Raw genomic sequence first — 12985 nt, 5'->3', positions numbered from 1 at the left:
AGTGCCAAGGTTATTATTCACCTTATTAGGGCTAAGGGCTATGGTTAGGATAACTCAAGGGCTAGGGTTAAGATAAGGACAACTGAAACTCAACTCGACACTACAAAAAAAACATAATTGACAATGACAATAGGCCTACTTAATGATAACAATTAAACATTAGTGTACCTAATATGTATGATGGGTGTGACAGTGTCACACTTATACCTTATAGTAAGTAGTAAGTGGTGCTTTACATACCCCGCCCACCCCACCACACCCCCAAAAAAAGGGCTGCTGCTTGATGTCGTGATGGTAGTAAAAAATATTGTGGAGGTGGTAAAAAAGGTAGTAAAAGGTAGTAAATTCATCTCTATGATTCCTGCATATACCCTGAAAATGCATCACAAACTGCTTGAGAAAGCTGTTCTACTCATAGACTGTAAAAGGTTACTACTGTACTGTTACCGTCCGTAGGCAACATTAGGTAGGCCTATGTTATTATCAACTACTATAGGCTATCAATTAGGGATGGGCGATATGGCCTAAAATCTATATTGTGATATACATTGCAGCCTCTTGCGATAACGATATACAGTATATTATAATAAAACCATTTCAGAACAGATTACACAGACCCATGCTAAACAACTGCTAAATGTATTTTTTTTAAAGGGTGTATGTAGTTTTGAGAACATATATTGTGCAAAACTGTAAGTATACAACATAATTTTGCAGATAAATAAAATTTAAGTACACTAGCTGCAGAGACTTAAGTAGGTCTAATGTTTATTATGGCTTGGAGCTTATGAAACCCCAAATTTAAAATTAGAATATTGTCTAACTGATGTCTTTTCAGTTAAAAAGAAACACAACAACGATTCTTAAAATCGAGATTATGTGCTACACCACTAAGATATATTGGAATGGGAATAATACGCGCGCGCTGGTATTCAGTGATATCATGTTTTGTTTTGAATTTGAGGTGGTCGAACGGATTAGTCGTGTGTTAACTTACCGAACTGTTACCCCACACACTCTGTATTTAGTTTGCTGCTGCTCGTCTGACGGCTTAAACCCGAACCAAGTCCAAATAATGGATGTTGCACCGATCTTTTTCACCAGCTTTCACTTTCAGCCGTGTTTACTTAAGATGACGACGAATATGCGTTGCAGCCGGGTTTACCTCGCGGCCGCGGGTAGATTGCGTCATCATAGCTTGTGTAGTATAGAGCCATCTCCCAACCCAACTTGGAGAATAGATTAACGGCGATATTTTTTTTATCGCGCGATAAGAGTCTCGCGTTAACGCAGCACGTTAACGCCGATAACGGCCCACCACTAATATATATACATACACATATATACACACACACACACACACACACGTATATGTGTGTGTGTATGTATGTATGTGTGTAATATCTCCATTTAGTTTAACCCTCTCTTTACGTGGACTGTCAGCTCTGCTTTGCTGTGTGTTTACGCATTTGTCATTTTCCAGTCCTGCTGCATGGCCTGTTGACTATGTAATTGCAGTAAAACTATGGGTTTTCCGATTTTATTTTTATTTCAACAGTTAAAGGCATGTCTGTACTCATAGAACACATCAGCTTTACACTTTACACAGTGTTGTAGTTTGATACATAATATAAACAATGAAATGCACAAATATCTGTCAATGCTCAAGCATAACACTGGAAAGAGCAATCAATTTTTCACATCAAGAAACTGCTACTTGTAGTGTACTTCTATATGTCTAGATGTCGATACGTGTAACCATACAGTACTCAGTTACATTATGTAGAAGGTTGTACGTTTATTGGAAGCAGGCAGAGATTGCATACGTTGAAGAATGCTTAAAAGTAGCCAGAACAATGTGAAAATGTAAACCTAAGTGAGTCTCTCGTTTTGCTTTTTTTTTTGTGGATTTTCTTTTTCCCAGAATCAAGTCAGCAGGTCTAGTTCAAGAGATTGTTATGCTGAATCACAAAGCACTTGGGATGACAACTGTACATAAAAGGCTCAAAATGGTGGTTTCAAAGCTGCATATGTGGATTTGATGCCTTGTGCTGCAAGATCTGCCTGGAAGGACCTTCTTGGTGCTACGTGTTCGGATTGTTGTGCTTGACTGTGTGGACATGCTATGTGGAGTTGAAGTGAGAAATCCCCCACCCATGATCAGCACCTGTACGCCCGCCCCAGAGGTATTAACAGGGCTTGGATTGTGAGCTACGTTCAACTGGGCTGACTTAGACAGGGAACCAGAAGTAACTGCCTGCATTGGAGCTCGGTGGATAGGATAACGAGCGTCGGCACCCAGTGGCGGCTCTGTGAATACGGCTGAGTGCCAGGTTCTCCTAGTGGCCAGGTGTACCTCTCCACATCTGGGCCTGGTATAGCAGGGGCAGCCTAAGACTTTCGCAGGGGTTTGTTGCATCCAAGTCAGCAAATGGTTTATATTTTCCTCGTCCTCACAAGCCCAAGGATTTTCTCCAAGTGTGAGGAGCTGCAGTCCATCTAGTCTATTGAAGACACCTTCACTTAATGAGGTAAAACGATTAGCATGCAGGTAGAATCTCGACAGTCTGGGAAGGCGATCCAGTGAGCCAGGTAGGATCTGCAGCAAGTAGTTGTGAGAGAGGTCCACAATCTCCAAATTGTAGGGCATGTTTGTCGGAACAGTCCAGAATTTGTTGTGACTAAAATTGAGTGCTTGGAGATTGGACAACGTATTGTTAATTAAGACCACACGTTCCAGCAAGTTGTGTGACAAGTCTAGATTCTGGAGGTTCCAGTGATAGGCCGTATCATTCTTCTCCAATTGACGGATGTAGTTTCCAGATGCACGTAAATCCCAAAGAGCTCTCGGCAGACCTAAAGGAAGGTGGTGGAGATGGTTATAGGAGATGTCCAAAGTTCTTAAGTGGTCAAAATGATTGAGGAGTCCATCGAGATCTTGGAGCCGGTTATGAGACAAGTTGAGGAAATGAATGTTGTGCTGCAGGCTGTCAGGAAGTATACCCAACTCTCGGGCAGAGCAGTCCACCACTCTGTGGCCTCTGCTACAGCTGCACATTGGTGGGCAAATGGCCAGCACACGCACCACGAACAGGAGGATGAGCAATAGGTTAGCCAGCATGGAGGCAAGTGTGATGTGGGCTTTCCTGTAAAAAGACAAAGAAAAAATTGTCACATAAGTTGTTCTTTAGGTTTTTCTTTTTGTAAGTTAAATTTATAAGTATACAAGCTAACTAAATACACCAACGCCTTTTTATAGATATTAGTGGAAGGGTGGAGTCCTGGTATCCCAGTAGAAGTTGGAACTAAAAATATGACTATCATGTACCATGTTGCAGCTTATCATTGTTTATTCTTTACAGACTAAATCATAATTCTAATGGTGAGAACCTTAGTTCCGGACATCCACACACATTTTCTTCTTTTGTCCCTCTGTCTTCAGCATCTTTTTACAATTGTATAGCTCGGTCCGTTGCAGATTTGCAGAGGTGTGGAGCAATCATTTGAGCTCTTTGGAAGGACATGTCCACACTTGCCCCCCACTATTGCAAGACATACTCATTACACCTTATTTTTGGAAAATAAGCACCACTTTTCAAAGAATCACTGCTTAATGTGTCACTTTCCTTGTAAAATCACTCCAACTATCCTGATTCACCCGGTATAACACATTAACAAAGTACGAACGTTATGCCGCAAAGACAATTGAGCATTCTCTATCCATTGCACTGTTGACAACAGGTTTCACTGTTACAACTCATACAGAGCCACTCAGTTCTCTCTCTCTGTGCTAATAGGTTGAGCCTCTGCCAGGAGCTACTCTGCCATGCTGCAGCAGTGAGATGTTAGCATTTAGCCTTGGTAGCAGTGCCTGCATCTTGAATCCCCCTCACCCCCTCATTTATGGGGCATTTAGGGACATCGTTGCACAGTACATCTGCGCGTGTGCACATAGTCATGCCATGCTCGATTCTAAGAAGTCGCACGTTCTGGGTTGCCACATCAGCATGCAGAAAATTGTGGTGATATTAAAGCCCTAATCATTTGCATTACCTCAGTAAATCCATTAGAGCAAGTTGATTGTTTGACAGTCTAAAGACTTAATGTTACCCTTAATAAAAAGAGATTGTGTACATGCTAGAAATTGTTATGGGGAAAAAGTATCTATTACTCTAATAGAGGTGTCCCTGTTTTGCTCTAACAATGCTCTACTGCAGTCTCGCTCTGACCTAGCTTCACTGTGCACTTTGCGATTTGATCATGTACGTTAAACTGAATTGCATGAGTTAAACACTCCTTATGCTTGCCTTTCATGTCATATATCGCTTACCTGATTCTTTCCATTACTTTGTGTACATGTCGTTGTCCGTTCTGACCTCTCTTCCTGTTCTCCCTTTTCTAGAGTAGTAGAAGGCAATTTGGATTGCTTGGGGTTTTGTTTTCCCAGTCTTATATGACAGCAGGGTCCACGTTTTGTCTTCACTGTCTCGCACTCATGTCCGTTTTTGTGCTCGCTCCCCCTGTTCTACCCACCCCCTTCCTTTTTTCTCTCATTGGCAACCGTGAGCTCCTTTGGTTTAGAGCCTCTCTTAGCCGTTTCCTTGCCTTTCCGCTCTTCCAGGCATGGTCATGCAGTGTATTTGCACCCTTGGATAGCCTCCGCTGCTGCTGGCTGCCTGCTTACAGAACTTGTTTCAGGGCTTGCTGTCAGAGGAGGTAGAGAGAGAAAGGAGGGACCAAGGGAGGGAGATTGAAGAATCATCGGATGGTGAGGAGGGGGAGGGGGCGAAATGCAGCACAGAGTCTACCCATACTGCTGCCAAGGAGGGAGGGGGTGGGTGCTGACTTTAGTGTTTTATATTCCGGATCTGCACACGCCACCAAATCATCTTCCTGATTTCTCTCTCTCTCACAAACTCTCAAACACTCTCATGGCATGGTCTTTGTATGTACCATGTTTAGATATCCTATTACTCACACAGCTGCTTTGATAAATGAACCCCTGCTCTATTGTGATATTACTGTACAGTGCTAAATTATTATGTGTGACGCAGCTAAATGCAGAAGACAGGCTGATGTGGTTTAATGTCCCTCTATGGCCTTGTCCTCATTTAGGTGACAGCTGTTTTGTTTTTTTTTGCTCTCGATATTGATAAAAAAAAAAAAAAAGTATTATTCCTAAGGGATTTCTGTATAGGGTTGTGAGTTAACTCTCAGTATATTTAACTACTTTTTCGCCACGCAAGTTCTGATTAAAATTTTACTCTGTTAAAGCTTGTTAATGTACCCCTTCTAGTTTAGTTAGTTTAGGTACAGAGGTTTACATCATTTGTTTGGCCGCATGTATTAATGTTTTGATTCTTTTAACTCATTTTTTTTAATATACAAATGGATAGATTGATGGATGGATGATGATGATCTGTGCTTCCATCCGTTTCCCCCTAGTGTTCTGAATGTGCATGTGCAACTTTTGAGAGCACCAATGAGGTATGAATGTACTCATGGAGCGAAACAGCATAGCAAATGTGTGAACACCTGCATAGCAGCAGAGTGAGGTTTTGAGCTACTGAACAAAAAAAGTGAAAAAATAATATCTTAACCCTCACAAACAGTACTATGGCATTACAATGGTATGCTGTCCAAATTGGATATAATATTAATAATAATAATCTTATTTATTATTATTATTTTGTTGTTTTCATGCCTCAAGCAAGTAGTTTAAAGCTATTGGCTCATGTAACCACTGAAGTCTGGCGGAATCTCACCGGATGAAGAGAGTTTGAAAATAAATCAAAAGGAAGAAAATAGTCTTGTGGTCTGTTTCCCAATTTAAATCCGCTGTGACATTTCCTCTCTCACTTCTGCTGCAGGTGGTGCACAGGCCCTGCATTCAGCGCTCTGCAGAAGACACACTGTATGCTACTTGTACTAACTTCCTACCTTGCTCAATAGTAGTACTTCAGTAGTGCTTATCCCTAGGCAGAGTTTGTTAGTGTTGGAAACTGAGAACCGGTTGTGGAATGATTTTCATGGTGTTCAGTAAAAGATTCTTGAATTGCTTCATTTGTCTCTTGGTGCAGACAGAACACCATTTTAATATAGTCTGACAGTGTTTAGACAGCATCTTTCTAGTGGAGTTTGTGAATCTTTAATTCTTTAAATGTCCAGTGAGTGTCTATTGTATCCCTGGTCCTAATCTTCATATTTTATTTGTGTGATTAAAGCAACTTTGTTTGCCTCTTGCAGGCAAAACATAATATTTGCACTCTTATAATTAAAGAAATTGATTATAACAGGCACAGATGCTAATTATTCATGATTAATTAGCGTTAGAGGTTAGATGAACTGTGCAATAATGTTGCAATAAAGTTCTTTCTCGTTTTGATAAAGTTGGTTATTTAAACATTTTAAATACTGCCATTTACTTTTTTTGTTTTACTGCTGAAGGAAAGAAAGACACATGACCGTGTTGTTACAACACTTTTTATTTTGAGTGAGTGAGTGGTTTGAGTGAGCTGCTGTTGTAATGTTCTTCTGACAGTTTATCACGGTTAAAAGCTCAGACATGTTCCCAGTGGCTGTAGCAATGCAGTAGTTCATTTGAAAACTGGCTCCAGATTGTGGATACATTCGCTCTTTAGTTTACATGTGTTTAACAGTGAATGTAGGCACAAAGATTGTACATGCTGTGGTTTTTGTACAAGCGAGAATTGGACATTCTCATGAACATAAACCGTTTTATCTGAGGACTTGTACAGCCTTGACCAAGCCTTGAAACACCAAAACATGCCGATTTTAACTTTTCATGAGACTTTTTGTTATTGGTTGGAAGATTGTTGCTTTTCAAAGTGCTAAAATGACAAAGACCTAATGAACTCAGAATTGGAATTTGTGGCATGTAGTTATTATCTTCAAAGCAGCTATATGCTTTGACTTTGGTTTACTTTGACTAACCTATAGCAGATATACATTTTTATAATGTACAGGCTCTGTCTTGAAGGAAATCATGTTTAGCGATTGTGAGATTCTGATAACTAAGCGTAATGGATAATAAAATAACACAATCTCTTTAATATGTCTTGAACTTTGTTTCGATACATCAATGCAGGAAAGAAAACAGCACCTGTTGAGGAATTTCTCTTTAAGAGTCTTGAACAAGCACCGTAGGAGTCTTGAACAAGCACCATAGTTCGTAAATCCCTTGCAAGAAATGGTCTTTGCATATTTTGACTTTTAGAAAGCAGATATTGAGTATGTTGGTTATCTCGTTTGTGTAGTTTTTAGCGGCAGAAGCAGAGAAGATTTTATGTTAAATGAGATTAGGGCAGTGGTGGAGCAGGTGGAACAATCCCCCCATCTGATGTTTGCAAAGGAGCTGCTTCTTCTGAAAGAGAATCAAGATCTATAGAGACTAAAGGTGGAGGTTTAATTATAGTGTCCGTGTCAGAAGATAGAGATGGAGTGAGGTCATCAGTCTGCTTTGATATTTTGCTCTCCATCACAGGTTCATGTGCACTTCTTGACGCAGATGTTTTGGTGTCCAAAGAATCCACGGATGCTTGACCTTCCTGGATTTTATTTTCCTCCTTCTCAGTTGAGTCCTGAGCAACTGTTGGGTTCCTGTTGGGGTCTTGGACCTCATCTGGATTTTGTCTGCCAAATGTGCTTCCTTGCAGGATGTCCCCCATGAGAACTTCCTCACTCGTGTTCCTTCCGAGCGGCAGGTGTTTGGAGAGTTGTTGGGGGAGGTATCTGGAAATGGACCCCTGGTTAAAGCCTTGTCTGTTGATGGTCTCGGACTCCTCCATATTTGGCAGGTTTGGTTGAACGTCGCCATCCAGAAACGGCGAGGGTCCGGCCCATTCAGGATTTTCAAGCCGCTTTCTCTGCATTTTGCGCTTCTTTAACAAGATAAAGATGATTGCTATGAACATCAAGACAAAAGTGGTGCCGATCACAGCTGCCACAGCAGGACCTGGGTTCGCTTTCCGGAAATCCTTTGATGGAGTTTTTTTTTTAGTGATCGCCAATGTCTTTGTTGGCTTAATCATGGATGAAGTCTTAAGCTCAGGACCTTGCGTGCTTGTCCACATGTCTGTGACGACTTCTCTCTCTGTGGTTTCCACACCATTGGTGCTTACAGTCTTATTGAAATCTTTTGACGTTATTGCGGAAGTGTGGGCATGAGTAAATGGGCTTGGTTGGTCTGTAGTCTCCATTGTGGGCTGGATTGTATGGAGGTCTTCATTTGTATTGTTGTTGCTGCCCTTCACTACTGTTTTATTTTCTTGCACACCATAGTGTCCAGTGAAATCAGAAGTAGAAGGTGTTTCCTGAGTGGCTTCCAGTGTCTCCATAAGTCCTATGCTCGTTTTTTCTTTTGGCGAAACATCTGCCTTTGTGGCATTGGGTGGTTTAGTCAAGACATTCAGTTCTTCAGCATTCTCTATTTGCAAAAGAGATGTAGAATGCGGTCTGCGGGAGCCTTCTGTCGGTTTTCGTATTTCCTTTTGTGGAGTTGTTACCTCTTCCTGTCTTTGCCTTTCAGGTTGTGCTAGCGTAGTAGTCAAGTTGGATTCGCCATCACGTATGTTCATGCTTTTACTCTGATTTGATGTATTGGCGTCACCGTTGGGTGTCCTCTGCCAGATGCTACGCTGCTCTGAGTGCTGCATCTGAGCACTTCTTGAAAGTGAAACCACGTTGTCTTTACCAGAATCAGTAGTGTAGTTAATCTGCCCTGATGCATTGTCTGCTGTGTTTGTTGCCTCAATATTCTTATTGCTGGTTGCTAAATGGCTGTTTAGGCTCCATGGTAGAGAGGAGAGGAAGACAAGTGTGCAAAGAGTAGTCCTCATGGTGTCCTTAGAAAACCTTGCCAAAGAGAGACATTTTTGCACATAAGACTCAACAGACCATTTTATCTCATGAATTCTTATAAGCCACAATCAATTTGCTCAGATTAAAACTTTTTATTTTATTTTTTATATAACTTCTAAAACAGACAACACTGTTGTTGTGTATGCAAAGGTCACAAATAAATTGAAAATGAATACTTCAACCACAAACTGAACATGAAAAAAGTAGATTTTTTAATTAGCTAAAAGTCAAGACTGGAAAACTAGTTTTCTACTTATTATTTTGTGGTATCATGTAGATACTTTAAATGTAAAAAAAAAAGATTTAACTTTATTGTGGAGATTTAACTTTAACTAAAAAGATTTAACCTTTATTGTGCTAGACAAAACAGCAGAATATGATCTTACCGAGGCATCCTCTGAAGCATTAGTGAAAGAGTGAAGTATATTCTGATGAATACGGAACCGTCACTTCACTTGACAGGAAATGAAGCTGTGAAATGGCTGCATTTGTTTTTGCTAATAGCTGCGTTTTTTTTGCCTGAGGAAAGAATCTGTGGTGACAGTATGAAAAACCGAAGCAAGTTTTTCTACTTGAACTCTCATAATAGGCTTTTTTGAGGTATGTTTAGGAGCATTGCGGTCCTTTTTCTGAAAGGAACGGCTATTAATTACCTTCACAAAAATCTATAAAAGTAAGAACTTTTTTGTAGAGCAGAAGTTGTCTAAAAGGAAATGATCTCATGCCTTTTTTTATTTTTTTATCTTGGAAAGTTCCTTTCACTGAACCCCCACCTTTCAACCACCAATAAGACTTACCAACATATTGGCAACTACCTTAGCAGTATCATTGTTACAGTGAGTTTTGCTCAGCAATCAACACAAATTTCAAAATCATTGTAAATAAGAAACTGAACAAGAAAATTGTATCATTAGCATTGAATTTTATTTATTTTTTAATTTTTTATTGAGATGTCAGAGTTCTGAGATAAACTTTTAAGGAATGCTCATTATTATAGGATCTGGAAGATTTAATGGGATTGCTTTGCTTATATTAAAGCTGAAGTGTGTGATTTCTACAGTCCCTGCTTTACAGGTAGAGTAATTTGCAAGTCATTTATTCATAGGTTGATTGATCCAAACTGTTTGACTGAAGAATGGCAGATAAATGTTTCAAAAAGTCATTATTTTTGAGCTTCACTGAATTTTGGTGACTGCAATGGCATAGAAATTAAACCCTAAAATTGACTTGTTCTGCTATTTATACACAGTGGTGTATAGAGTTCACCTATTTGGGTTTTATCTACAGTAGATGCTGCTGCGGCTGGTGGTCATATTTTAAAAAAGGGCCAAAATGTAACAAAGCTGAGGTTAAATACAATTTCACAATATACACCAACATTTCATTTACTTATTTTCCTTGTCATCTTCACTAAACAGATACCCAGAGCTGCTTTGACCTCATCTGTAAAAAAAAAAAAGTTTTCTATTTCATCTGATATTACTGATATAAGAAATGTCCTTTTTAACAGGATAAGCAGATAATTGTAGTTAGTTAAACAATTCTCAAAAATGCTATGAGACGACTTGTAACTGCACTTTTTTTTTTTTACTGCAGTAGCTGAACTATTGAAGCCATTTATTTAAAAAACAATTTTCCTGTCATAGCCCAGCGTTTAAAAAAAGCTCTTAAACTTTACACCATCAGAGGCATGTTTTCCAAACTAATGGGATCTATGCAGGAATCCCTAGAGGTTGAGCTCGGCATGGCTGTGGGGACGCTCTCCGAGTCAGCGGCTGCGTTAGAAGTGTTGATGTACTGGCTTGGCCCTGCTACGCCATCTTGGAACTCTTCCTCCTCACCATCGGTCTTTACTTCCTCCAGTAGAACACTGGTTTCGCATGGGCCCACAATTCCTCCCTCTCTTCTCTCGGTACCCCAGTAGCCTGTTCCACTCACCAGGTCTGCATTGCTTCGGGATGGACGAGGGGTCCGGTGCCGACGTTTCAGGCTGGAGACGGTACATGCCAAGACTATGGTGGAGGTTAGAAGGATCAGGATGATGCCACCAGCAGTGGCAGTTGCTATAAATGCAAGATGGGCGTCAATAAAGCAGCTGATCTCAGAGGCACCAGTTGCAGGCAAACTAGTTGTCACAAATGTAATGTTGAGGTCTTCTTGCTCATGGATAGTAGAGGACATGGGATGTTCTGTGACCTGCATTGTCGTTGTATGTTGAGATCTATGTAACAAATAAGTACCATTATTCATTAGGACATGTTACTGTAGTAATAACTATACATTATGCATAATTACATGCAACTAACCCTAAACCAACCTCTATTCCTAGTTAATTATTATTACTCAGTACTTAAATGTATAATTGCACTGTAACAAGGACACCTTATAATAGTGTAACCAAATTTTGTCATAATTGACTCACCTTCAAGTTGTTCCAAACCTGTGTAAGTTATTATACTGTATGAGAAGATATTTAAAGAATGTTGGTAATCAAACAATTGACGGTAGCCGTTGACTTCTATAGTAGGAAAAAAATACTATTGAAGTCAATGGGGTCCATCAACTGCTGGTTACCAAAATTATTTAAAATATATTTTGTGTTCAACAGAAAAAAATAAACTCATACAGGTTTGGAACAACTTGAAGGTGAGTAAATGATGACAATTTTTGGGTGAACTACCCTTTAATTTAACTTTTCAGTACACTCTACACATGCGCAATCAAATAAGTTTCCAGCAACAAAAAATGTGTCCTTCCAAACTGAACATGAACATATATATATATATTAGGGCTGCACGATATTGAAGAAAATTGCGATATGCGATAACTCATTAAATAATGCGATATTCAATATGCGATACGTTAATGCTTAAATTGTGTTAATGCTTAAAATTAATTTAAATTATCTTTAAAATATATTTAAAATGATATAACCTACATGCATTTTACATTCTTTTTGTGACAACAAAACATCCCTACAACTTCTGAAAATGAACATCAGTGTTTTACTGTAGCGTAAGAAGTGTTATTTTAACATCAGTGTAAACCACGGGATTTAGGGTTTCAGGTTTTCCTACATTAGGGTTATTAAACAACAGAACCTGAATAATCAAATGTAAAAATAAAATACTGCTTAGTTTTCACTCTATGAATTAAATATATAAATGTATAAATTAAATGAATTAAATGAAGCTACAAAAGTTATTCAGCCAAGAGATGAGAGTAATTTTTCTCTTTGTTTGTTTGTTCATGACCCCAGTTATTGCAAGCCGTCGATATATTGTGCAGCCCTAATACATATACACACAATAGAAAATAGCTATTTTAAAGTTTAAATGTTTTTAATGTATTTTTGTTCAAATAATGCAGCCTTAGTGGGTGTAAGAGACGACTTTCAAAAACATTCAAAATCTAATTTCACCCCAAACTTTTGAATGCTAGTGTACATAATTTAACACTGTCATTTGAATCATTGTATATGAATTTTAAGTGCCCCTTTTGTCACAATCAATTTATTTAGGACTGTTTAGCCACTTTAACTGTATAATAAAAAGATTAACAAAGACTGAGTAGTTCGTTTTCCTCTCTTCTGTTGTCCAAACTCTCAATTACACATTAGCTTTAGAGATAATTGGTGAAGTACTTACTAAAGTGGATATAGAACCTTTCTTGTGGACTTATCTGGAGTGCTGGAAGATGAAGAACAACGACCTGAAGTAATGAGGCTTGATATATCACAATGCTGAACACAATTACTTCCTGTCCCCACGCTTGATGATGTTATTTAGGTGTTTTTCAGCTGAGATGCTCTTGACCTGTGGTTGTAACAGTAGAAAACAGTGTTATATTTGGATTGCAGGTTTCCATTCTGTGTAAGCTGTCAGATGTTTGCCATTTAAGGGAATTGGAACAGACTGCTCGTTTAAAGTGTTTTTAATGTTTGAAGTAAAAGTTAATGTGTGTTGTTTTTTATATATACTTGAAAATTCAATTATTGCTCCTTTTATTATAGTTTTTTGTGCACTTTTGGACATTCTTTCCAAAGTACGCTTCTCAAAGATGTGCAGTCCATTGGCTTTAGATCCCAAAACTCATTAAAATTCAA

General features: G+C 39.0%; 3 protein-coding genes across 9 annotated transcripts in view; 1 reads left to right on the top strand and 2 right to left on the bottom strand.

Annotated features, from left to right (window-relative positions):
• The window catches only part of nf1a (neurofibromin 1a), an 85632-nt gene that overhangs the window by 51250 nt on the left and 21397 nt on the right, over nt 1–12985 (top strand). The window lies entirely within an intron of this gene.
• omg (oligodendrocyte myelin glycoprotein) lies at nt 1531–4784 on the bottom strand. Its single transcript, XM_082179745.1, has 2 exons — nt 4331–4784; nt 1531–3146 (listed from the first exon to the last, which is right to left on the bottom strand). The coding sequence occupies exons 1-2, from the start codon at nt 4342–4344 to the stop codon at nt 1967–1969; spliced, it is 1194 nt and encodes a 397-aa protein (XP_082035871.1). The 5' UTR covers nt 4345–4784; the 3' UTR covers nt 1531–1966.
• Nucleotides 6468–12974, bottom strand: evi2b (ecotropic viral integration site 2B). 2 transcript variants are annotated; one of them, XM_082179735.1, is made up of 3 exons: nt 11742–12974; nt 9267–11707; nt 6468–8874 (listed from the first exon to the last, which is right to left on the bottom strand). In XM_082179735.1, exons 2-3 carry the CDS (start codon nt 9284–9286, stop codon nt 7320–7322), a joined length of 1575 nt encoding a protein of 524 aa, XP_082035861.1. In that variant the 5' UTR covers nt 9287–11707; nt 11742–12974; the 3' UTR covers nt 6468–7319. The 2 variants fall into 2 exon arrangements, with proteins under 2 accessions (XP_082035861.1, XP_082035860.1); XM_082179734.1 differs by having other exon boundaries at nt 9267–11101; nt 12528–12974.

The sequence above is a fragment of the Leuciscus leuciscus genome (assembly GCF_965113295.1).
Source record: "Leuciscus leuciscus genome assembly, chromosome: 9".
Classification (NCBI taxonomy): domain Eukaryota; kingdom Metazoa; phylum Chordata; class Actinopteri; order Cypriniformes; family Leuciscidae; genus Leuciscus; species Leuciscus leuciscus.
Note: the sequence above shows the minus strand (reverse complement) of the source record. Positions and strands in the feature narration are given on the sequence as shown.

Excerpts from the sequence above, each read along its gene's own strand:
- evi2b (XM_082179735.1), bottom strand. The coding sequence starts at position 9,286 with ATGCTTCAGAGGATGCCTCG. Across the intron at positions 8,875-9,266 it reads ATGCTTCAGAGGATGCCTCG|GTTTTCTAAGGACACCATGA; the intron begins GTAAGATCATAT and ends CTCTTTGGCAAG.